The sequence below is a fragment of the Saccopteryx leptura genome, chromosome 2 (genome assembly GCF_036850995.1).
Source record: "Saccopteryx leptura isolate mSacLep1 chromosome 2, mSacLep1_pri_phased_curated, whole genome shotgun sequence".
Lineage (NCBI taxonomy): Eukaryota > Metazoa > Chordata > Mammalia > Chiroptera > Emballonuridae > Saccopteryx > Saccopteryx leptura.
The window spans coordinates 355,822,350-355,848,770 of record NC_089504.1 but is presented as its reverse complement, the minus strand read 5'-3'; the positions used below and the strand labels follow the sequence as shown (position 1 = coordinate 355,848,770).

Genomic DNA, 26,421 nt, shown 5'->3' with positions numbered 1-26,421 from the left:
CTCTCTTCCACAACTGTCGTTTTAAATCTGCTACAGCAGCGCGGCTGTCCCTGCTGCTGCCGCTCCCCTCGTGTTCTTCTCTCTTTCACAACTGTCGTTTTAAATCTGCTACAGCAGCGCGGCTACCCCCTGCTGCTGCCGCTCCCCTCGTGTTCTTCTCTCTTCCACAACTGTCGTTTTAAATCTGCTACAGCAGCGCGGCTGCCCCTGCTGCTGCCGCTCCGAGCCCTCGTGTTCTTCTCTCTTCCACAACTGTCGTTTTAAAGAGGGTATTGGGAGTTTTGTAAGAAGAGAGGAAAAGGATGACGGGTGTGTGTGTGTGTGTCTCTCTCTCTAAAGGTCATGTTTATCTTAGGGGAACCAGGAAACAAGAATACGCCTGGGCTACATGATGTTTGCGTTACACGTCTAACTACGTTGGTGGTGAAGGAGACACCAGGTGTTAGATCCGCGGAGTGGGACCCGACCTCGTTTCAGCAACCTCTGTACCGAGTTCTGGCTAAGAAAGAATTCAGAACCAAGACTCAACCTAACAGAAAGTTTATTTAGAGAGTCACACGGGTAGAAGATGTGAGCTGTAGAAGAAATGGGCTCAGGAAACAAGTTACAGAGGCCAAAGAAGGGCCCTTGGAGCTTAGGAGAGAGAGAGGCCAGGAACATCCCCTGGGAGAAGGGGTGGGGACAGGCACTGGGTGCTCCCTGGAGAGACAGATCCTCTGCCCTGAGGGCTAATTACCTGGAGGTCTGGGATGGGGGGGGGGGTAAGGACCCCAACAGAAACTTTATCAGTTTTCCAGGTGTGTCTTTCCAGGGTTGTGGTCTCAACTGATTGATCGGGTTCCGGGCAGGGGGACATCAGTCAATGCGTCTGTCCGGATGTTAGCCATGGAGTTGCTGGCTGTGTCACTTGTTTGATTTTGCTGTTTATTCAGGTCTGGAGTTGAAACACAACTAGGCCTGTGTGTATTTGATTCAGGTCACAACACGGGGTCTAACCTGCATGCCTAGCAATATGCTAGGGGCGGAAAGTTTACCCTAGGGGTGGGGTCCCTGTTCTCCCAGCTGTGCCCATTGCTAGGCATGCCGGGCTTTCCACCCTGGTGACCTGTACCTGGCCCGGCACCCTTGCTCTGCTCCCGTCTGTCTAACTGCCTGCCACAGATACTGTTCCAAAAGCACATGATGAAAAAAAGCAAAACAGAAAAACAACGTGTGACAAGGCCTCTCTCTGTCCTGTGCCCATCCCTAACCCTCCACCCGCCCCCTCATAAACGGACAGATGTTTTTATCTGAAGCCTTGGGAAATGGCAGAGTCCCCCTGGTGAAGGGAGAGGGCACTGAGATTTGGGCCAGAGAAAAGAAATAGGGCACCAGCTTAACGTGGTGGGTGGTCCCAAATGCATAAAACCCCATAATATACATAAAGTACATACTGTCTCATCTATTTTCTAAGCCAGTATTATTTCCAGAGTGGAAGTTTTTGACCATATAAGCAAAAGCTAACCAAGTTAGGGAGTCCCCCCCAAAAAAATGTTCTTGTGATGCTAGAATTATCAAACAATGGATCACTTTGGTGGCTCTAAGTGTTGACAAGTGTGGCGTGTGACAAGCAGTAAATTCCCTACAATCTCCATTATAATCAAGGTGTCAACACAACCTGGTCTTTCATGAGGGCAACGACTAAATTTCTCTTTTTCATATAGCTTATAATCACAGGAACTAAACCAAACACACACACACACACACACACACACACACACACCTGATTATTCTAATAGCTAAGTTCCTCTTAAAGTTTGGAATGGTCATTGTTTAGGAAAGATACCTTATTAGTTCCTTGAGGTTAGGAGATGAGCACTGAGTATAGAGCATTAGCTAGGTAGCACGATTGCTAAACTGTATATAGCTTTGCGCAATGGCAGTACCCTAGACCAGGGGTCGGGAACCAAAAGACCAGCTGTGGCTCTTTTGATGACTACATCTGGCTCACAGACAAATCTTTAATAAAAAAAAATAACGTTAAAAATATAAAACATTCTCATGTATTACAATCTATTCATTTCCTATCACTCATGTTCATGGTTGCAGGTGGCTGGAGCCAATCACAGCTGTCCTCCAGGACACCAAATTTTTATTGGATAATGCGTAATGTACATGGGTCGTTGTGAGGTCAGGAAGTAAACTTCCCTCCTTTTAATCAAGTAGTCAGCTAGCTAAATGCAGAAACCCTTTTGAAGAAGAAGATGGCTAAAAGAAAAAAGACGAGGAGTATCGTACTTTTCAGCAGGAATGGACAAAGGAATTTGTCTTTGTGGAGAGAGCAGGTTATGCAGTGTGTCCAATATGCAATGATAAAATTGCATCGATGAAACGGTCAAATATAATGTGGCACTTTGACACACGCCATACTACATTTGCATCGAAATATCCAGTGGAGGAAAGCTGGTAGAAAGCATGTCAAGAGTTACTGTGCAGAGTGCAAGCTAGTTAGCAGTAATTCCGTGTTTAGACCCAACAAGGTGACTGGAATTTGGCTAGCTTTGCTGGTGCTTTAGCAATTGTGAGAAACAGAAAGCCATTCACAGATGGGGAGTATGCCAAAACATTCATGCTTGATGTTGCCAATGAACTTTTTTGACGACTTTTTGGATAAAGACAAGATAATCAAACGAATAAAAGACATGCCTCTGTTGGCAAGAACTGTTCACGATCATACCATCATGATGGCAAATCAAATTGAAGCAACACAAGTGAAGGACCATAAATGCAGCACCATTCTTTTCTCTTGCTTTGGATGAGTCAACAGACATAAGCCATTTATCCCAGTTCAGCGTGATTGCAAGGTATGCTGTCGGTGACACACTCCATGATAAAAGTCTTACTGTTTTGCCTATGAAAGAAACAAGAGGGGAGGATTTATTCAAGTCTTTCACTGAGTTCGCTAACGAGAAAAATCTACCAATGGATAAACTTACTTCAGTGTGTACTGATGGTGCTCCATGCATGGTGGGAGAAAACAGGATTTATAGCGCTTCTTCGTGAACATGAAAAGAGATCCATCCTAAGTTTTCACTGCATCCTACATCAGGAGGTGCTTTGTGCTCAGATGTGTGGCGAGCAGCTTGGTGAGGTGATGTCGCTGGTCATTTGGGTGGTCAACTTTATTGTTGCCCAAGCTTTAAATGATCTCCAGTTTAAAACACTGTTGGATGAAGTTGGGAATAATTATCCTGGTCTGCTTCTGCACAGCAATGTGCATTGGTTATCAAGAGGGAAGGTGCTCAGCCATTTTTCGGCTTGTCTGAGCAAAATCAGGACTTCTCTTGAAATGAAAAATGTCGAGCATCCTGAGTTATCTAACACTGAGTGGCTCCTGAAGTTCTACTATCTCGTGGACATGACGAAACATATGAACCAGCTCAATGTGAAAATGCAAGGCGTTGGAAATACAGTCTTATCCCAAAAGCAGTGTTTGCATTTGAAAACAAGCTGGAACTCTTCATCGCTGACATTGAAACAGGTTGTTTACTACACTTTGAAAAACTGGGAGAGTTTAAGATGCATGCACAGCAAATGACCCTGCTCAACATCTTGATCTCCAGCAGCTAGCGGGCTTCACATCTAATCTGCAGTTGTTCAAAGTGTGTTTTGGAGAATTTCATGAGCGCACTTGTCTTTTTAAGTTCATCACCCATCCACATGAGTGTGCAGTGCACAGCACCGACCTGAGTTACATCCCCAGTATCTCCATCAGGGATTTTGAGCTATAAGCTGCTGACCTGAAGGCCTCAGACATGTGGGTGAATAAGTTCAAGTCACTGAATGAAGATTTGGAAGGACTTGCACGACAGCAAGCAGAGTTGGCAAGCAAACACAAGTGGGGAGAAATGAAAAACCTTCAACCCATGGACCAGCTGATTGTCAAAACTTGGAACGCACTTCTCATCACATACCACACACTGCAGCATGTGAGTATTGCTGTACTGACAATGTTTGGCTCTACGTATGCATGTGAGTAGTCTTTCTCACATCTAAAGAACATTAAGGCCAACCTACGATCACGTTTAATGGATGGAAGTCTCAACGCCTGCATGAAGCTTAACCTCACCACGTATCAACCAGACTACAAAGCCATCAGCAAAACCATGCAGCACCAGAAGTCGTATTAATGGTAAGAAGTACTTTATTCATCATTGGTTAGCAACAGCATAACAATGTTATTAAAAAGAATTCAGAGACTTATTGTACTTTAAAAATGTTGGTCTTACATAAAATGCACACATTTACTTGTATTTAGTGTTAAACATATTGTATGGCTCTCACGGAATTACATTTTAAAATATTTGGCGTTCATGGCTCTCTCAGCCAAAAAGGTTCCCAGACCCCTGCCCTAGACAATGAAGTTTACCAGAGGCACGATTACTGTTAATGGAAACCTTTTCCCCAAATTGCTAAACTGTGCTGCGCAAGACTATGAGAAGAATTTGTTTTGCTCCTAGGAGAGGAGAGGATAGAGGCAGCTGAAAAGAAGGGGTGCCGTGCAGAGAAAGACCAGCCAAAGAGTGAAGGCTGAAGAGCCAGTGGAATCTCCTCCGGCGAGGGAGTGGCCGCAGAACAGGAGAAGGTGATGCTTGGGGGGTGCTTGTATTCTTTGTGTTGTAAACCTGTCCTCTTGGGGGCAGGTCAAAAGTACACTAGGAAAAAAAAAAAGTACACTAGGGCTTTAGTGGAGGCAAATGGCTTGGAAAAAAGATATTGGGAACCCATCTCAATACTGTACTTGCAAAAGTTCATTATTTTAAATTATGTTTATTTTGGGAAGGGTTTGAAAAGCTCATGGAGATTGGTTAGGGGGGCTCCTAAGAGGCCATTCCAGTGAATTCTGGGTGCAGGTGGTTGGTGGTACATGGCCGTCTCCTCCATGTGTCTCCACATCATTTCCCCTCTGCATGAGCCTTTCTCTGCACATGCATGTGCGCTTTTCACCTTCATGGAACGCTCTCACACCTTTCCTCCCCCCGGCACCTGGCTAGTTACTGCTGAACCTGGCAGTTCACATGTCCCTCCCCAAGGAAGCCTTTCCCAGCACTGCCGACTTGACTGCAAGGTATCAGCCACTGACTGGACCAGTGATCTTGCAGAAGCTACTTAACCTTTCTGACTTTTTTTTTTTATCTTCAAAATGGGGAAAATAATGGTTCATAATTTATATCTTTGTTTATGAAAATTAAAGGATATATATATGTATATGTGGAATGGAGATTCAAATGATGTAAAATTTCTGATTTAGAGGTTAATGTGGATGGTGGTAAGGTATTAAGCTGCTAAGGTATTTAAATACCACTGGATACATTTAAGAGAGTGATTAATTTTTTTTTTTTTTTTTTTTTTGACAGAGAGAGGGACAGATAGAAATAGACAGACAGGAATGGAGAGAGATGAGAAGCCTCAACTCTTTCTTGTAGTAGCATCTTAGTTGTTCACTGATTGCTTTCTCATAGGTGCCTTGATGGGGATGAGAGGGGACTATACCAGAGTGAGTGACTCTTTGCTCAAGCCAGCGACCTTTGGGCTTCCAACCAGTGACCTTTGGGCTCAAGTCGGCAACCTTGGAGTTTCAAACCTGGGTCCTCTGCATCCCAGTCCAACACTCTATCCACTGCACCACTGCCTGGTCAGGCCATGAGAGTGATTAATTTTTATTTTATTTATTTATTTGTATTTTTCTGAAGTTAGAAGTGGGGAGGCAGTCAGACAGACTCCCACATGCACCCGACCGGGTTCCATCCGGCATGCCCACTAGGGGGCGATGCTCTGCCCATCTGGGGCGTCGCTCTGTTACAACTGGAGCCATTCTAGCACCTGAGACAGAGGCCATGGAGCCATCCTCAGTGCACAGGCCAACTTTTGTTCCAATGGAGCTTTGGCTGCGGGAGGGGAAGAGAGAGACAGAGAGAAAGGAGAGGGGGAGGGGTGGAGAAACAGATGGGCGCTTCTCCTGTGTGCCCTGGCGGGAAATTGAACCCGGGACTTCCACACACTGGGCTGACGCTCTACCACTGGGCCAACCGGCCAGGGAGAGAGTGATTAATTTTTCAACGTTAATATTTACACTACATTAGAAAAGACATCTCTTACAACTCTTTACGATGAAAAACTTTGTCAACTAAATTATTGGGAGTTTTTAGAAATTCTTCTGCGTATACAAGCTAATATCTTAGAAGACAACTGCTGAGAATTGCTTTATCAGAGAGTTTATCCATAGAATAGCCTAAATACGCATCCTACATAGTGCTCAGTAGGAAAGGAATAAAGGGATTTATTTTATTTATACATCCTCTTGCCTAGACCACTCGTGAACAGGATTGAATTGAATCAACCCCCGCTCCGCCTTGCGATCCATGAAGCATGTAGTAGCCGCTCACCACCAATAGGTGGCGCAGGTTAACAGGCTCCAGGGGGCGGGCCCCCTCGCGGTGGCGCTGTAGTGTCTCTCGGCTTCCGTAGAGCACTGAGCAAGATGGCAGCCTTCGAGACGGTTAGGCTACGGCTTCAATTCGATTACCCGCCGCCAGCCACCCCGCACTGCACGGACTTCTGGCTTCTGGTCGAGTTGAACCGATGCCGAGTAGTCACGGATCTCATTAGTCTCATCCGCCAGCGCTTCGGCTACAGTTCTGGGGCCCCCCTCGGCCTCTACTTGGAGGGGGGGCTCCTGCCGCACGGCGAGAGCGCGCGCCTGGTACGAGACAACGATTGCCTCAGGTGCGCGCCGGGCGGCCGTGGGAGGCGGCGCTGAGGGTCGCGGGGCCCCGGGGACGCGCCTGGCACGCCGGGGGCGGGGAGGCCTCAGGCCTGGGGAGACCCCGGGTGGGGCGAGGCTGAGTGGCGGGGAGGTGGGGCTGTCAAAGTGCGCATTCGTGACCCGCAGAGAGTCTGATACTCGGGTCTGAGGTTCAGGAATCTGCACGGGAGTGGGCATCCCTCCCCGGATGCTTCTGATGTAGGTGGTTCGTGGAGCAAGCTCGGGGAAACCCCGACTGCGCGGGTGGGCAGGGCCCGAGGGCCTCTCCGCCCTGGCCGGCGCGGTGCGCGTCGCCCTGTGTTGCGCGCAGGATGGCACGTGCCCGAGACCCGGGCATGGCCGGGCTGCTCGCAGGGTCCGGTGCGAGGGTCCGTGCAGAAGAACCGTCGTGTTCCCTTCCTGAGGGGCAGCTTGTCCAGCCTCAGGGCTCCTGCGATAGCCCCTGAGACCTCTGATGGGTGCCATTCGGGGTCTCATGGGGCGTTTTGTGGTTCGCTTAATAGGTAGTTGGGACCTTCTGGATTGTGACTTGGGAAACAAAAGTTTTTAAATATGCCTTTGGAAATTTTCAAAACTGATACTGAGATGAGGAGGATCAAGCAGCAATGGTGGTATGACTCGTCCACGTGCGTGGTTGGTTTGTCTCAATAAAATGGTAAGATGTGATGATCATTTTCAATTCGGATTCCTAGCTCGGACTTATTCAGGGCTTCTGCTCCAGCTGCGGGGAAATAATTCTGGAGTCGTGAACCAGGGTACTTCCTCTTGCTTGCCCCTTGTTGAATATTCCTTTCCCCAGAGCATGTCATAGACAGGGACAGACAGACAGGAACGGAGAGATGAGAAGCATCAATCATTAGTTTTTCATTGCGCATTGCAGCACCTTAGTTGTTCATTGATTGCTTTCTCATATGTGCCTTGACCGCGGGGCTACAGCAGACCGAGTAACCTCTTGCTCGAGCCAGCGACCTTGGGTCCAAGCTGGTGAGCTTTCCTCAAACCAGATGAGCCCGCACTCAAGCTGGTGACCTCAGGGTCTCGTACCTGGGTCCTCGGCATCCCAGTTTGATGCTCTATCCACTGCGCCACCACCTGGTCAGGCAGATTCATAAGATTTCTTGAGATCATCAGGGAATGTCATTTGGGACAATTACTCCATCTTTAGTGTGTGTGTGTGTGTGTGTGTGTGTGTGAGAGAGAGAGAGAGAGAGAGAGAGAGAGATCCAGGTGGAGAAAGAAAGAACATGGCCAGGGAAAGTGTACACCTTGAAAGGAATGGGAACAGACCTAGGTGAACTGTTTCTTAGTCTCTGCGTAGCATTTTGTCTCAGTCTTAATATGTCCCATACTGACATTATTCTCTTCAGGAATAGCGGGTCGTGCTGTTTGAGAATTGACCATAAGTAATGCCATAGAAGCCATTTTGTCAAAAAGAAGTCTTTTGTCCTTAAAGGATTTGATATTTTTTTCATTGCCAGCAGCAACAATTTGCAGTTCTCTCAGTATATATATAATGTCCTGAAGACATAGTTACTCACTAGTTTTCTCTCTTGTTCTTTTGATAGAGTTAAATTAGAAGAGAGAGAAGTCTCCGAGAACCCCGTAACAGTCACTAATGGTGACAGTACTCATTTCTTACCTAGAAAAGCAAAGAAGCGGTCATTTAAGTTGGAGGAGGATGAAGAAACCGATTACAGAAATCCGAGGAAGCATTGGAAGAGGCAAGACAACAAGAAGGACGCCTGGGATCCAGAACCAAAAGCTGTCGCAGACGAGAGTGTGAGGAAGAAGAGCAAGAGGAAGAGCAAAGCCACGTGTAGTATAGTCAACGGTGACGACAGAGAGACTGAGAGGAAGTCACCAAAGAAAAAGGAGAAGTGCGTGTATAAAAAACAGACAAAGAGTCCCAAGTCTTCTAAAGCGCAGACAGCGAAAGAGTGGACTGTGCAGAAGTGTGGTCCTCCGAAGGGTCCTCCCGCTAGAAACAGCCTTGTTAAAGCCAGACGGAAAGGGGGCGTGGACATTCACACAAAGGCTAGTCCCAGCTCCTCCTCCGAGTCGGAGTCTTATCAGGAATCAACTAGCGATGATCTCAGCAATGTCACCTTGGAGGTCAGAAAGTCCTCAGAGAAAATAATAGCTGCGTTGTCAAAGGAAGGGCCCTCTATAAAAAACCCAACTGCAAACAAAGTAGCTACAAAAACTGGCTTTAACTCGACCCCCATCGAGGACAAAGCAACCAGAACATCATCTTCTAGTTCAGACTCTAGTTCAGAGTCAGATGACCAATACATGGTGTCAAAGAACAGCCTGGAGAAGGCCCCACGTCCCTTAGAGACAGCCGGCCTGTTTGCAGGAAGCGGTTGTCCAGGTCCCGGGCCATCATCACAGGTTCCCAAAGCCACTGGCTGGAAGCATGCTGACTCGGATGGTGGCCGACAGGCTCCTGGCCCTCCCAACGTGACTCTCCCCAGCAGTTTGGGAAGAGGTTGGGGTAGAGGAGAGGACCTTCCTTCTTGGAGGGGAGCTAGGGGCCGAGGCATGCGGGGAAGAGGCCAAGGACGGGGGCTTGCCCTTCCCTGTGTTTTGAATAGAAACACCGACTCTCAAAAGCAGCAGCATTTAAATGAAATGCTCACAAACTCATCTACTATCATCCAGGCAAGTAGTCTTTCTTGTGAGTCTCCCTCTTCCCCTTCCCCCTGTGGTGGGTCTGGAGCTGAAGTCGTGGGCACATTTTCTCACCAGTGACAGAGTCACGTGACTAACAGATACTTTTTTTCCAGAACCCAGTAGAGACACTCAAGAAGGACTACAGTCTGTTACCGCTGTTAGCAGCTGCCCCCCAAGTGGGGGAAAAGATTGCGTTTAAGGTATATTTTCAAACAACAATTACAACAAAAAGATTATTCCCCCTCCAATTTACTCATTAGAAGTCTATTTTTTACACACACACACACACCTCTCTTCCAGTGTGTAGTAGGTGCCCAGCAATTGTTTCCTAAATGAATAAAAATGGCTTAGCCTGGTGGTGCCTGGAACATAGCAAGTGCTCAATAAAAGAGAGCTATAGATCTCAGCACCCCCACCCCCCAAGCCTTGGAGCCTCTGCTTTGCTGCAGGTTAATGGTCGGGCTGTGCATGTTCTCTCGGGGGTGGGGGAAGGGGCCACAGCCTGTGCATTTATGGATTTTTCTTTTCTTTTTTTTAGCTTTTGGAACTAACATCTGATTATTCACCTGATGTCTCTGACTACAAGGTAAGACTTTATTTAAAAATAATTGGCAGCATATTAAAGACGCTGACGTCATGTTTACTATTGCTGTTGTGGGTGATGCAGATTTTTTTGAGTAAATAATGCCATAGAGTAGAAAATGAGAACATGATCGAAACGTAAGCTGTGATAGCATCACTGTGAAGTCTCCCAGTGAGACTGTCCTTCCGCTTGGGAAGAATATAGAAGAAAATGAGAGATTTCAATTTGATACTCATATTTTTCCTAATCAGCTTAGACACACAGATTTATCTGAGTACCCTTCCCCCATGATCCTAAACTTTGAAGGAAAATAATAAATAGCTATCAGATTAAATATTTGATTGTATTCATCATAACATATTTATTTAATTTTTTATTATTCTTTAAAGCTTTTGTTTACTTATTTTAGAGAGAGAGAGAAGGGGCGGAAGAGCAGGACGCATCAGCTTGTAGTAGTTGGTTCTCATATGTGCCTCGAACCGGGCAAGCCTGGGGTTTTGAACCGGTGACCTCAGCGTGCTGGGTCTACACTTTATCCACTGCGCCACCACCGGCCAGGCCATAGGAATATATTTTATATATTTGTGAATTACTACTGCTTATTATAGTCTAATGGTTTTTTTTGTTTTTTTAATTATCGGTTAACGACATAATTTGCAAGTATTATCCTTGGAGTTTACTCGATACTTGTTTGGGACTTCCTTTTGGCATATGAGCTGTGTCCCAGTTCACTACAGACTTGACTCAGCCAGTGGGTTCCGGATACTATGTTTCCTTCTCTTTTTCACCCAGTCACCTTGTGGTTGAAAATCCGGTTAAAATGCATACTTTCTTATTTTGATGTAATAACAGAATGTAGGTTCATTTTCTAAAGGTAATAAATACTTGATAATTTTAATGTAGTATTAAAGATAAAATACAAGGAGATTTGATTTAATCTGAGTTCATATCTTAGAAGACTTAAATTCTTGGTAAGAAGTTTTCCTCAAAAGCAGGCTAGTGCCTGACCAGGCGGTGGCACAGTGGATAGAGCATCGCACTGGGATGCGGAGGACCCAGGTTCGAGACCCCGAGGTCGCCAGCTTGAGTGCAGGCTCATCTGGTGTGAGCAAAAAGCTCACCAGCTTAGACCCAGGGTCGCTGACTCAAGCAAGGGGTTACTCGGTCTGCTGAAGGCCCATGGTCAAGGCACATATGAGAGAGCAATCAATGAACAACTAAGGTGTTGCAACGAAAAGCTGATGATGCTTCTCATCTCTTTCAGTTCCTGTCTGTCTGTCCCTGTCTATCCCTCTCTGACTCTTACTCTGTCTCTGAAATAAATAAACAAATAAAATTAAAAGCAGGCTAGAGCCGAAGAAGAATCAGTTCACAAGGGATGAGGTGGGTTATTGTTCTGGGTATTTGGTGTTCTATGATATTTTTCATCTTCTTAGCCCTTGCTATAAATGATCATATACTTTATCATATAAATCAGGATACTGCGAGTAAAAAGAATTAATAGCATATTGATAATGATACTGGACAGAAACATATATAAACAGACCTGTCTTGGGAAAATCAGGATGTTTTGTTGCCCTATGTAATTAATAACTTATTAAATGCTGTGCTATATGAGGAAGTGGAAATAAATACAGAGTTGATACTCCCCACAACCTTTACAGACTGTGATTCTAGATGATACTAATTTCTTAAAATTCACATTAAGTGGATGTTGGCCATCATTGTTATTACCTTGGAAAGCTGTCTGCTTCCTTTATTTCCCCGTGGTTTCAAAACTTCTGAAATTGCTTTCAAAACCATTTTGAGAGAGAAAATTGGTTCCACTCATTTGCTTTGACCACAAATGCTGTTACCTTGTTTATCTCTGGCTTTATTCATGAAGCTTGTCTTCGAATGTCAGATCTCTCTTCAAAGAGTGCATCTCAGCCCTGGACCCTGTTGCATTTACACTCATGGGATTTGTGTGTGTGTGTGTGTGTGTGTGAGAGAGAGAGAGAGAGAGAGAGAGAGACAGAGGGATAGATAGGGACAGACAGACAGGAAGAGAGGTACGAGAAGCATCAACTCTTCGTTGCGGCACCTTAATTTCTCATTGATTGCTTTTTCATATGTGCCTTGACTGGGGGGCGGGGGGCTACAGCAGACCGAGTGACCCCCTGCTCGAGCCAGCAACCCTGGGTTCAAGCTGGTCAGTCTTGCTCAAACCAGATGAGTCTCCGCGTCCCAGTCGGACGCTCCATCCACTTCACCACTGCCTGGCCAGGCTGTACCCATGGGATTTAATTCATGGAGGTGACTGGGTGAGGACACAGAGAAGCCAGTGCTGTTGAAAGGAATTTGTTACTTAAGTTTCCCTTGAGGAGGGGTGATCTCACGTCCCGCAGTGCTGCAGGGGGAAGCACCCGGATGTGATCAGGAGGCAGGAGCCAGGGCAGGAGAAGGTCTCCTGGGGACAGGCGCGGCAGGGTGCCGGAAGCAGTTAGGATCCACCAGTTTCAGTAAGGATAGGCTTTGGTCTACAGAGGCTGTTCCTTGGTGGTGCCTGACGCCGGGCTGATTAAGATCAGGGGAAATACTGGCTTGGAGTGTGGGACTTTCACTTCCCCTCCATGCTGATTTGTTTTTTGTGGGGTTTTTTATTTTTCTTTTTTTATTTGTTTTAAAAAAAGTTTTTATTGGGATAAAATTTACATAACATAAAATTTACCATTTTAACCATTTTAAAGTATATAATTCAGTGGTTTAAGTATTATATATTCATAATGTTTCATGTGTTGATTTTTGACTGGGACTTTTATTTTTCAAAGGAAGGAAAAATATTAAGCCACAATCCAGAGACCCAGCAAGTAGATATAGAAATCCTTTCATCCTTACCTGGTGAGTCTTCAAGAAAAGAATTTGAAAGTTTAGGCTTTTCATATCTGCATCGTTCTCTAATAGCTTGTGTGTATAGGAGCCGCTGTCTTCATTGATCTCCATGGTTAACTGGCAGGCTCCAGCGCGTCTGTCACCACCACCACAGAGCCACCAGGGGCGGGGGGGGGGGGGGGGGGGGGGGGCTGTGCTCCACTGGGAGGCAGTTTTTCTGCTCAGAGTTCTTGGGCTTGTTCCCAAAGCCGTTGGGCAAGCCGTTCTTATTACTATAATTATGTGATTTCACAAAAATTACATAAACCGATGAAAATGGATTTCAAAGAGAATTATTTCTATGAATCCTAAGTCGAATGCTGACTCTGTCACTGAAACACTTGCCATTGAGTTTGTGTCGGTGGGTCAGCTACATAGGAGATGGGGAGGGATTTGGTAAAAATCTGGAAGATTTTGCACTTAAATTGCCTTGCTAGTTTTTGCATTCTTGCATAATTAAAAAAAACACACCCTCAAGACTGGAAATTGCGGAAATTGCAGACATACTTAATGTATATCTTATGATTTATAAGAGGCGGTGCTAGTCAGCAGGCTTGGAAGAGAGAGCTCTTCAGCTCTATTTCAAAAGATTGACAGATGGACATATCTTTGTGTCGGGTCAAAATAGTGTCCAAAGTATTTGTGTATGCACACTCCACACATTATTCTGCTTTATCCCTGATTCACCACATTCATTGCTGGTTCTGAAATCCTGGGATGGGAGGGTTTTTCCTGTAGATGGCTTAACTTAACTTGTGTTGTAGGGTCCCTGGTCAGAGGCCAGGGGAGACCCCCTTTTTTTTTTTATTATTCAGTGAGAGGAGGGGAGGCAGAGAGACAGACTCTTGCATTTGCCCTGCCCCAACTGGGATTCACGCAACAAGCCCACTAGGGGGCGATGTCATGCTCATCTAGGGTGTTGCTCTGTTGCTCAGCAACCGAGCTCTTTTTAAGCACCTGAGACAGAAGCTATGGAGCCATCTTCAGCACCCAAGAGACCCCTTTTTCTTTGACCCTAAGACAATTAATTAGTTTTTGTTTGTGTTTAAATAAGGCAGTGAGTAAAATAATCAAAGCTCCAGTATACAGAAGTTAGTCAAAAGGGTTTTTCAACAAAGTCTCTTTATGATTTTGTTTGAAGAAATTCCCCTTCTTAGGAATGTTGGGTTGAGAAGGTTGTCCATTGTCAAATTCTGTGGATGTAGCCTGATCATTGCTTGTCAGATGACCGAATGTGATGGCATCTCATTAGAGCCTTTTTCCTTGGGGCATTAAGGAACAGCAGTATCTTATTTTCTAGTAGAAATACAAGCAGTCCTCGCTTTGCATGGTTCTGATGTTCACGTACCTCTGTTACCATGGTTTATTTAGATAACACCAGCTCCCTAGTGACACTAGGCATGTTTACCAAGAGTGGTTGCCTGAAGTACTGGCAGTTCTGGAGTCCACAAATCACATTAGTAACAGATGGCCATCGTGGTGGGCGACCGGCCACGCGAAGTCTTGGTAGCAGGTCACTGTGCTTCTGTCTCTCGGTTTCCGTACACGCAACGAAATGTGTCATTCTGCTGCTTCCTTGTCCCTTGGTGATAACCCACGTGACATTCACAAAGTAGATACTTGAAATAGGAAACCGGCCAACAAAGATGAAAGCACAACAAAGAAGCAAAAAGTGACATCCAAATCAAGTTTAAGTGACACTATAGAAAAGAATAGCAAACTTGGGAACATGAATAATGTGGTTGAGATGGACTTCTGGACATAAAAGAGGAGGGTAGTTGTGACGAAAAAAGATGAAATGTCCCAGAAATGATACCAGCCAAAAATTTCACAGGACTGTGAAAAAGGAACTCGTAGGGCTATATCATGACACTAAAAGCTCAAAGGATAAAATACTGCAAGCTGATCCAACCTTTAAAATGAGTAGGACAGTTCTGCAAGGCCTCAGAAGGCGCTCACTCTGCATCGTGGTTGCCCGGCGAGAAGGCGAGTACTGTTCAGACTACCCCGCCTGGACAGTTCTGCAGGGCCTCAGAAGGCTGCTCACTCTGCCTCGTTGTTGCCGGGCAAGAAGGCGAGTACTGTTCAGACTACCCTGCCGGGATTCTGCGAAGAAATAGAACGCTTCAGTTCTCAGTGTTTCTAGTGTCTTGAAGTGTGCTACGTAAATCTTAGCTTTACTTGTATTCCCTTATACAGTAGAGGTTTTAATGTTTGGACACAATGTTTTAAAGACCGTGAAGCAATCCTAATCTTGCCTGTCGATTATTAGGCTTGTTTTGCGTGCTTTCAGCATGCACGGTCATTTTTATCGTCCCGCGCGACCGTGCAAAGTGAGGACTGCTGTATCCCCATGTAGTACGCAGGTGCAATTTCCGAGGACTGAGCAAGATGAAAGTACTTTGCAGAATTCCGATGACCTTCCCTTGTTGAAACATCAGTTACCTTTTGGGATTATTTTGTGGTTATCCGTTCTTCTCTGGAAACGCCACTGCTAGTGTATCAAGCTTGTTTCTTTTTGATGAAAGATAGTCTCTGATAAATGGCCACGAAATTCAGGTCTGCTGGTGCAGGGTTTTCTCAGGGTCTCCTGTCACGGGGCACTCCACACCTGCATGTGCGTACCCAGCCTCCACACCGGTGGGCAGTTTGTTTGTGGTGGTTTTTCTAATGAGGGGAATTCCCTGTCGAGGAACGTCTTCACTGCTGGGGAATGACTTGTTCTCTCTCCCCCTACCATCTGGTTTCAGCTGTGAAGGAGCCTGGGAAATTTGATTTGGTTTATCACAACGAAAACGGAGCCGAGGTAGTGGAGTACGCTGTGACACAGGACCCAAGGGTAGGCGTGCCGCTCTTCTGGGATTGCCTAGTCGTCTGTTCTCTCCCAGCTGGTCACTGGGGGTCCGTCTGGGAGGTGTCACGCAGCTTCCTGAACTGCCTGTATGCACATCATAAGGGACCTGGGGCTTGGGGAGGTCTGTCCTGCCTCCGGGGTGGTATATACATGCCAAGTGTCAAGTTAGGGCACTGTTCCTGGACCTTAAAGAGCCTACGTGACAAGATAACACTCCTAGAGTATAGATTTGCATAAAATCATAGTGTACACGGTTACCTAAGGGTTTCAGTAGAAGAGACCAGCATACTTTAAAAGCCTTTTATTGACTTAGATTCAGAAAGGACATATAAGTACTGGTGGAACTTACATATGTTGGTGACACGAACATACTCGTGTGACCAGCACCCAGAGCAGGAACATGAACAGCTCTCTCCGGAAACCTCCACCATGTCTCCTGTGGTCACTGCTGCCCCTTGGATGTCACCATGATTCTGATTTAAAACACAGATAGTTTTGAGGAATCAAACAAAATGAGAAGTCCGTCTTTTGACCTTGATAAAATCCTTTTTTTTTTAAAGATTGTATTGAGGATAGAGAGACAGGTGTGGGGGGAGGAAAGGGAAGTGTCACCTTGTAGTTGCTTCTCGTATGTGCATGGACCGGGCAAGCCTTGGGTTTCAAACCAGCAACCTCAGCGTGCCAGGTCCATGCTTTGTCCACTGTGCCACCACAGGTCAGGCTGTTTAAAGCCTTAAATTGCCATTTTAGGAAGCGTATGTTTTAGAGGTTTTTGGCAGCCAGACTAGTTGTTGGCAATAGCTCATTAGGGTATGCTAGCATTAAGATAAAGAAAATTTGTATTTAAGAAAATGCTTCCTATTAAAGTATCTGTACGCTGCGGACCAGTGTGGCTCATAATTCTGGGTCTTGAGGGAGAACTGTGCAGAATTAAGGAAACGGACTCATTAAGAAAAGAGGATGGGATCGGGAGGCCTCTTCAATGCTGATGGCAATATCCCAGCACCCCATAGCCCCAGTTTGCTTTATTATATAGCCATATGCAAAACAAGGAAGTCCTTGATACAAAGTTACACATCTGAGGCAAAAACAGGAACTCTCTCAAGGCATAAACAGGAATAGCTCCACCATGCATAAGTGAAATCAACCAACATCTGAACAAAGAGTGAGAGGAAGGGCGTGTAAATTGCTTCCAGTAACTTAAGCAAGCAAGTGAAGTGGATACAAATACTCAGCATCACAGCCAATATGGAAGTGGAAGGGGGAGAACTTAGCCTTTGCTAAGCCTCCAATTTACAAAGGCTTTTTGCCACTTGCAGTCTACCACATCTATAGGTACTTGAAATGTTATGAATATTATCCTGTAAGTTTCAGTATTGGAAACACACATTTTTTTCTGAAATGGAGAAACCCTGACCAGACTTTATGCTTTGATTTGGCTCTAAGATTTCTCCAAAAACACAGTTTTAGGATCTGGGTAGTATCAGCAGATGTGGCCCAGTCTTCTGTTCTTCTTTATTTGCAATATACGCATCACCATTTGTTGTTGTTGTTGTTGAATTGTATTGTTGGCCACTATGTTGGAAAATTAAACCTTGGAAGCTTTCCTCTCTGTGCCTTTTTGAAACAGAGGCTGGAAGCCAAGCCTGTCATCACCACTTCTGGACACTAGATGGCCCTCATCACTCAGCCCCATGGCCAAGTGGTGGAGTTTGCTTTCTTTTGGGAAAATGGAAATACCGTCTATTTCAGGCAGCACAGCGTGAGAACCAGAGAGCTGCACAGAAGGGCATCTGCAGTTTAGGGACAACCCTTTTGGGCACTTCTGTCTCCCCAGAGGTCTGTGGGCTGCGTGTCCACAGAAGCTTGTTAGGCAAGTCCTCCTGACCCTTGTCACCACCTCCGTCACCCCCCCCCCCCATGCAACGCCTGCTTTAAACCAATACACTTGATGTCAAATTTAGCTGCGTTTGAGGTGAACGTTCTTATACCCTACTTCAACTCGGTGTATTGGGACTGCTGTCACTCCTGGTCTGCAGCCGTTCTGCACAGATGGGAATTTACTTGACTGAATGAGTTTGTTCACTCACTAAAACCTGTACGACCTCAAAGTGAAGTCTCTAAACTGACTGTTGTGTCTTTTCCCTCAGATCACTGTTTTGTGGAGAGAGCTGATTGATCCGAGACTGATTGTTGACTCTCCGAGTACCAACTCATCAAGTACCGAGCTGGCCCGAGCGTGACCTCTCCACGCCCTTGTTTATAAACGCTTTGCTCATGAAGGTGACCAGAACCTGAACTTTAAAAAAAAAGATTCGAAAGTTATATGCATTTTTAAAAATCACCTTCACTTTGTGGCATAGGACAAAGATCTACCTCGTCAGTTAAAATAACATGGGTGTGTTGTCTTCTAGGTCTTTCTTTTTTAAGGTTTAATCTTAGTAACAAAATCTAAAACATGGCATTCCCCGTGGGTGCGGTTACTCACCAGTATATATGGTTTCTTCTCTTTTATTTTTTGACCATCAAGTAGCCATTATCAGAAGCAGTTTATGATTCCAAGTACGAGAAAGTGCTGCATATCTTGTCTCAGTAAGTTTTACTCAGTAACGTTTTAAAACATGAAAGCATGTTACTTGACCTAATTTTTTTATATTTGAGTTGTTCTACTACATGTGGAACATCTTCCAAGTTTCAATTACAATACTTGTAATTGTTAAGAATTAGCAAATAGTGGGGTTTGTTGAAGGCAGTGAGCTAAGACATCCTTTTACGGTTTTCTCCACTTTAAAGTGAAGGATTCTTGGGGTCCCGTGTGGAGCTGGGGACGTGGGGCTGGCGTGTGTGCCGGGGAAGAACTGTTTCACTTGGGCAAGAGGACTCGCTGTGAGTTCTGACCAGGGGTGTGTTACCCCGCTGTCAGTTTTCAAGCATCTGGCTGAGTGAGTTGGTGTGAGTGAGGATCTTGAACAGAAACTTTGTTTCCTGTTATTATTCCACACAAAGCTAAAATAGCTAAATATATACTGTGAAAATTGTTTTCTTTTAACAAAAGGTCAGATCCCTCCTTCAGCATTGCAGATTTTTAAATAAAGTCATGTTGAACTAAACTTCCTTGCTGACTCGTTACATTTAGTTGAGTGTGGCAGACCAGCGTGCTACTTTACAGTACTGCGAGAGATGAGAGTGTTCCGGAACCCAAAGGCTGGCCTTGACCGAAGAGTCTGGGGTTGCCAAGTTTAGTCAAACAGAGTTTGTCAGATCTGGGAGCTGCTGGACCCATGAAGATGCTATTCGATTTTAATTTGCGTGATAGTGGTGTATATCGAAATACGGATTTAGTGATTTGTAATGAGAAGTATTGCTCCAGAGTGATAGCATCGTGGCTTGGGTTCTGAGCTAGCACACTTTCCAGGGGCTGAGAAACAAGACAGCTAGCAAACGCCAACGAGTACATGAAAAAAATGTCCAACATCACTAATGGTCAGGGAAATGCAAGTCAGAACCTCGTTGAGATTTTACCTCACACCTGTTAGAATGGATTTTATCAAAAAGGCAAGAAATAACGAACACGGAAGATGTGGAGGAAAGGGAACCTTGCACACCATTGGTGGGAATGTAAACTGGTGCAGCCCCTGTGGAAAACTCGTGGGGGTTCCTCAAAATATTAAAACTGTGTGACCCAGCAATCCCACATCTGGGTATTTACTCAAAACTAAAACACTTAACTTGAAAATCTACATGTACTCATATGTTTATTGCAGCATTATTTACAATAGCCAAGATAGAGAAACAACCTATCAATTGATGGATTAGTGGATAAAAAAAATTGACGTGTGTGTGTGTGTGTGTGTATAAAATATAGTTATTACATAGCCATAAAAATAAAAAGACATCTTGCCATTTGTGACATTATAGGTGGACCTTGAGGGCATTGTGCTAAGTGAAACAAATCAGACAGAATGGCAAATACCATACGATCTCACTTACATGTGGAAATCTAAAAAAAGAACATAAAGTAAACCTGAACTCATAGATACAGAGAATAGATCAGTGGTTGTCAGAGCCACGGGGTGGGGGTCTGGGTAAAATGAGTGAATGAGGTCAAAGGTCAATGGTTCAAACTTCCAGTTTATTATAAAATAAACAGGTCATGGGGATGTAATTATGGCATGGTAACTATAAATAAGAATACTGTGTTTCATATTTGAGAATTGCAAAGGGAGTAGATCTGAAAAGTTCTCATCACAATTTCATAACTAAGTGTGATGACAGATGTCAAGTAGACTTACTGCGGTGATCATTGTGCAATGTGTACAAACATCAATTATGTTGTATAGCTGAAGCTAATGTAATGTGTCAATTATACCTAAAAAAAAGCAAGTGTGACCTCAGGGTGTGTTTTCTTCAAATCATAATCAGTTTGTGAGTCACCTTTTTCCTCAATAGTGCTGTCTTTCAGACTATGAATAGCAGTCTCCTAGAAGGGTCACTTTAGGGGGTCATGACCTGCCTTTAGGAAAATGAAATACAAAAGAATAGAAAAGTAGATAGTGCAGCACCTCCAGTCCATCGAAGTTTGCTTCCTGGAACAGTTTACACACGGCTCTGTGGGCTGCATCGCCACGCAAAATGTAAATGTATTTCCCACTGCTTGCAATCCCAGATGCAGCTGTCGGATGCGGACAGTAAACTGGAGCTTCTGTTCCAGGAGAGAGAGAAGAGCGAGGCGGAACCAGGTGCTCCGCACAGAGGACAGGCCAGGGACTAAATCTCTGCCTCGCTGCTCTGCTCGGGGCTGGTGGGCGGAGGACTGTTCCCCATGGGAAGAGCCCTGAGTCCTCAGAGGCCAGCTGTGACTAGCGTAGGATTTACTCTGTGGACATCCAGTAACATCTCATCTAGCTCCTCCCACTCAGTCTTGAGGAACTTGCCAAAGACCACCCAACTAGAAGAGCGAGAGTCGAGTGCAATTTCAGAGCAGGGTTTTCCCCAGGGTGCTCTGGTGGCTGTCCCTAATGTGGCTTTGTCCTGGCCTGAGTGCAGCAGCGGCAGGGGGCCTGCCTGGCCCTCTGACCCCCACTGGCTGCCTTTTCCTCGTGAGGACAGGCACCTTCTGACTAATCGCTGTTGTCCATCTTCAGGTTGTCTACTCCCCACTAAATTTTGTTACTTTTTGTTTGGATTTTTAAAAATTTTAAACAGCTTTCTTGAGGCATAATTGATATGCCAAGCACTGCACATGTGTATGTGTGTTCAGTCCGATGACCTTGGACATTGGCATGTACTTAGGAGATGGTCAGCACAACCCAGGTGACAACCCTCCAGCTCCTCTGGGAGCTCCCTCGCGCCCCGTTTGTTTCTGCGGGAAGAACACTTAACTTGAGACCTCCCGTCCTAACAAAATTACAGGTGCCCACCACGCACAGTACGGTGCTGTTCACTGTTGGACAGCCAATCTCTAGAATGTACTCATCTCGCATAACTGAAATTTTATACCCGTATTACAGCAACTCCCCGTCTCCTTCTCCGTGGATTATTCTAGGTATCTTATGTAAGTGGAATCATACAGTATTTGTCCTTCTGTGACTGGCTAACTTCACTTAGCATAATAATGCCCTTTGGTTCATCCACGTTGCTGCGTATGGTAGGACTTTTTTCTTTTTTTAAGGCTTAATAATACTCCATTGTATGTATGGACTACACCTTTTTTTTTTATCCGTTCACCCGTGGGTGGACATTTCAACTGTTTCCACATCTTGGCTATTGTAAGTAATCCTGCATTGACTATAGTTACCATGAAATTCTAACATGACCCAAGGGAAGTGGAATAACCGAGACAGCCCCTGGTTAGAACGTGGCTCTCGATCCGCTTCTGCCTCTTCTCATTCACTTCAGCTTAGGCGGGTCATCTATCCTCTTGAACGGTCAATTTCCTCATCATAGTACCCACCAGTAGGAGTGTGGTGGGGCGCAAATGAGAGTAAGTCATGTGTAGCACTCCGCACAGGACCTGGCACATAGCAAGTGCTTGAGGGGACGTTAGTCATTTATGTTCCTATCATAGGACTTGCCCAAGGCCCGGCTCCAAATTTTCTGCACAACTTGAATCCCCTTAATTTATTTTCATCTGTTAGCAGTGACTCATGTCATTTCATGTTAGAGCTGCCGTGTTTAGACTGTCTTTAATCCCAGTCTTTAAGTAGGAGGAAGTCGGCCTCCCAGTTTCCATCAGTGGTGCTTTTATTCTAGAAGGCTTGGAGAAGTCTGCTGATGACTGCATCCACCCATTGTCTCCAGACTCTCGCGTCTTATTCTGATACTCATGAGGTACACCTTTTACCCCAGGGCGGTGGCTAGGACCCCCTTTCAAAGAAGTTATGTTAAAAAAGTGACTCTGGGCTCTGGCCGGTTGGCTCAGTGGTAGAGCGTCGGCCTGGCGTGCGGAAGTCCCGGGTTCGATTCCCAGCCAGGGCACACAGGAGAAGCGCCCATCTGCTTCTCCACCCCTCCCCCTCTCCTTCCTCTCTGTCTCTCTCTTCCCCTCCCGCAGCCGAGGCTCCATTAGAGCAAAGATGGCCCGGGTGCTGGGGATGGCTCTGTGGCCTCTGCCTCAGGCGCTAGAGTGGCTCTGGTCGCAACAGAGCTACGCCCCGGATGGGCAGAGCATCGCCCCCTGGTGGGCAGAGCGTCGCCCCCTGGTGGGCGTGCTGGGTGGATCCCGGTCGGGCGCATGCGGGAGTCTGTCTTGACTGTCTCTCCCGGTTTCCAGCTTCAGAAAAATACAAAAAAAAAAAAAAAAAAGAGTGACTCCTGTCTTTGTTTTGTTTTGTTTTTAGTGGATAGGAGGTAAGTCATTCAGAAGCGAACCGGTGAGGGATTACAGGACAATAAATACAAAGGAGCCCCAGAAAAATGCATCTGGTATATCATGGGATTGGTGATTGGCCCTTGCCCTCTGTAGGATGCTCTCTCCCAGACATTTTGTTAACTTTGTAGTAACTGCCCCACTGTGTTAAGTGACTCAATTTGCGGATGCCATTTATAGGGTTTGACAGGATTTCACCACATGAAGTGTGGCCATAAGGTAATATCTGATTGAAAACAGAAGAAACCCACCCTGGGTTCTGGCTGCCGCAGAGCTGCGGGATTCCGAGACTCGGAGCACGGGCACGGTGAGCCAGTTGACCGGAGTCATGACAACAGCCGGTCAGGGAGCACGATATGCACTCAGCACGCCCTGAGCAGCCCCACCACCAGGCTGGCCTAATCACCTCCATAGCCACAGCCTAGGAGAAGCCACCATTGTCCTTCTGGCCCCAGACGGAGACCCACAGCTGGAGACAAGATCATCATGATGAGGGAGCTCTGGAGAACGGAAGTGATAACAGAGCAATGTGCCAGCTGTTTTCCCAAGACTTTCTGTGTATGAATTTCCTCAGCTAAGACACCTTCAGTGATAGGTGCCGTTACTGTTTCCCTTCTACAAAAGAGGAAACAGAGACAGAGGCGAAGCTCTTTTTTTAATTTATTTTAAAACTTATTGTGTTAACGTGGCTTCAAGGGCCCCACTCAGGATAACGCCATCTACACACTGCAGGGCGCCCCCCCCCCGCCACGGCCCATGCACAACCAGAGTCTGCGCTCTTAACCACTGTGCTCCAACACCTCGTCCGCAGAATGTTCTAGGAAAGAAAAGGAAAAGCAAATTGCAGCATGCTATATACTTGTAAAGTAGATTTCCCATTTGCATTTTTTTAAAAAAGCTTCCGATATGGGCTATGCATAAGAATGTTCTGGGAGGACATCTGTGAAACTTAATAGCGGTCACTTCTATGAAGAGGGACCGATGGAGAGGAAGCCTTTCACTTCTTTACATTCTTCTTCTCTGTAAATATCTTGTCACATGTGTGGTATACTTTTTTTTTTTTTGGCAGATCCTGCTCCAGGTTTATATGTATACATAAATAGTGCAGGAGGACACCAGCCCCATGCAGACAGCAGCCCAGGGGCCACACCAGACCTTCTGTCCTCACATCGGCAGACAGAGGCCTCTACTGCAGAGCCTTCCTCGGGGCCTGAGCTCCTTTGGGGACCTGGGTCTGAGCTGCATCCTGAGCTGGAGCTGCAGCCACAGCCTGGGCCTTGGATTGAGCCTTGGCCATTTTTAAAAAAATTTTTATTTATTGATTGATTTGAGAGAGGAAGAGAGAGAAACATTGATTTGTTGTTCCATACTTATTTATGCATTCATTGGTTGATTCTTGTATGTACCCTGATGGGGATCGAACCTGCCACCTTGGCATATTGGGACGATGCTCTAGCCAACTGAGCTACTCAGCCAGGGCTGGCCTTGGACTTTGGCTGGCAGAGCCTGAGAACCTTGGCAATATGGGCATGAGTGGTTTCCCCCAAGCTTGGGTGAGCGATGCAGGCGAGTCGGCTGAGCTGTGGCTGCCCTTGGCGATCTCGGGTTTGGCCTCTTGGGCTTCAGGACGGCCTCGATGGGCTCGCACGGTCACTCGTGGCCTTGGTGTTGTTGGCCTGCCTCTTCTCCAGGCCCTTCTTGTTGTGCTTTGCCAAGGATGTTCCTCGGGAAGTTGGGGTCTACCTGCTTAAGTATCTTTGTGACCGGGGCTCTTGATGCCCGTTCTCTGCCATGTTCGGGACTGTTTGTGCGTGATGCGGTCCTTGGATGTGGCCCCGTCTGCACCGAAGCCCGTGGCTCCCGCCGCCCTGGGACTGAGGTGCTGCATGGCATCATTCTGTAACTGGCAGGACGTCTGGAAGGAAGGGGTATGGTGTCAGCAGGAATGCTGCTTAGAAGACACCAGGAAATAGAGCCATCAGGCAACAGGAAATGGAGAGGCTGTAGGGTTGGGGGAATGGGGTGAGAAGAAGAGGCAGAGACAGCTAGTGATAACAAGCCCTGATGGGATTCCAGCAAGAAACAAACGCACTGCAGACCTTGGCCTCCATCCATACTTCTCTCTTCTCGAGGCATCGGTTAGCCAAGGGCACAGAGTGGGAAGAACAAGAGATCTGCTTGTGTTCCCGAAGCCTATGTCTTCTTTTTTTTTTTTTTTTTTTTTTGTTTAAATTTTATTTATTCATTTTAGAAAGGAGAGAGAGAGACGGTGGGGGGGGGGAGAGAGAGAGAGAGAGAGAGAGGAGAGAGACAGAGAGAGAAAGGAAGGAGGAGCAGGAAGCATCAACTCCCATATGTGCCTTGACCAGGCAAGCCCAGGGTTTCGAACCAGCGACTTCAGCATTTCCAGGTCGACGCTTTATCCACTGCGCCACCACAGGTCAGGCCTATGTCTTCTTAGAGCTGAAAAGGGTAAGGGACCGGAAGGAGCTGCAACCTGGGGCCAGCAGCAGCCTCAATCATGGGGCCTCCACAGACTCCAGACCTGGCAGAGGCGCGTCTGCCAACTGACAGTTAGTTCATCTGCTCCCAGGGCGGACGGGGTGTGGCCAGGCGAGCTGGTTCCTGCCTCCTCACCACCCGGTGAGGAATGGAGCCTGGGGAAACACACCGCAGACTCCACCATTAGGAACTGAGCAAAAGGTTTGGAGCTGAACCCCTTAAAAATAGGTTCTTGTAAAATCATCACATGAAAAAAAGCCAAACACAATTGGGTCCAGGAATATGCTTTTGGCTCCTTGACAGTTAATTAAAAACAGCTGCTCTGTCCGGGCGACATGAACAAGGGTTTTGGTGGGTGTCTAGAAACATCTTTATGATAATATTAATATATTTCCCCTTCAGTATCAATTCAAATGTATGCTGTTTCATGCCTAGCCATGTGAAGATTTTTAAGAACTACATATACAACATCCCCCTTCCTTCCAGTTTTCAAAAACAAACACAGTCTTACAAAAAACCCTTGGAATTCAAAACACTTATTCCATTAATGTTACCAGTGCAGCAACCTTCTTTGGACTTTCTTTTGGGGAACAATCTTGAGAACCCTGGTCAAATAATCATAGTAATAACAGTAATAAAAATATACTAATTGGCTATTTTGAAGTCTCATCTTTTTTTTTTCTTTTTCCCTTTTGAGAGGGGGGGGAACCAGGAAGGGAAACATGAGAAGCATCAATTTGTAGTGGCGACACTTTGGTTGTTTGTTGATTGCTTTCTCATATATGCCTTGATGGGGGGGGGGGGGTGTCCAACTGAGCCAGTGACCTTGGGCTTCAAGCCAGCGACCATGGAGTCATGTCTATGATCCCACGCTCAAGCCAGTGACCCCGCGCTCAGGCTGGTGAGCCTGTGCTCAAGCCAGCGACCTTGGGATTTCAAACCTGGGACCTCAGCATCCCGGGTTGATGCTCTATCCACTACTCCACCACCAATCAGACTGAAGTCTCATCTTCTAAGCACATTTAATTTCTGGAAATAGCCAAGTCTGGTGACTCCTAACCCATCTTTTAAATAGATTTTATTTCTACAACAGTTTTCACAGCAATATGGAACAGAAAGTAAGGAGAGTTCCCAGAAACCCTTGACTCCACCCCCTCACCCCCACCCCCAGCCTCCACCAATAGCAAACAGTCTACACCAGGGTGGTCCATTTGTTACAATGACGA

General features: G+C 46.0%; 1 protein-coding gene across 2 annotated transcripts; it reads left to right on the top strand.

Moving 5' to 3' along the window:
* Positions 1-6,514: 6,514 nt before the first annotated feature.
* COIL (coilin) lies at positions 6,515-18,862 on the top strand. 2 transcript variants are annotated; one of them, XM_066364636.1, is made up of 7 exons: positions 6,515-6,765; positions 8,449-9,466; positions 9,592-9,678; positions 10,017-10,064; positions 12,872-12,941; positions 15,722-15,810; positions 17,976-18,862. In XM_066364636.1, exons 1-7 carry the CDS (start codon positions 6,521-6,523, stop codon positions 18,066-18,068), a joined length of 1,650 nt encoding a protein of 549 aa, XP_066220733.1. In that variant the 5' UTR covers positions 6,515-6,520; the 3' UTR covers positions 18,069-18,862. The 2 variants fall into 2 exon arrangements, with proteins under 2 accessions (XP_066220733.1, XP_066220732.1); XM_066364635.1 differs by having other exon boundaries at positions 8,371-9,466.
* Positions 18,863-26,421: the final 7,559 nt, after the last annotated feature.

Coding starts and splice junctions, on each gene's coding strand:
- COIL (XM_066364635.1), top strand. CDS start 6,521: ATGGCAGCCTTCGAGACGGTTAGGCTACGGCTTCAATTCGATTACCCG. Junction 9,679..10,016: donor GGGAAAAGATTGCGTTTAAG/GTATATTTTCAA, acceptor TCTTTTTTTTAG/CTTTTGGAACTAACATCTGA. Junction 15,811..17,975: donor CTGTGACACAGGACCCAAGG/GTAGGCGTGCCG, acceptor CTTTTCCCTCAG/ATCACTGTTTTGTGGAGAGA.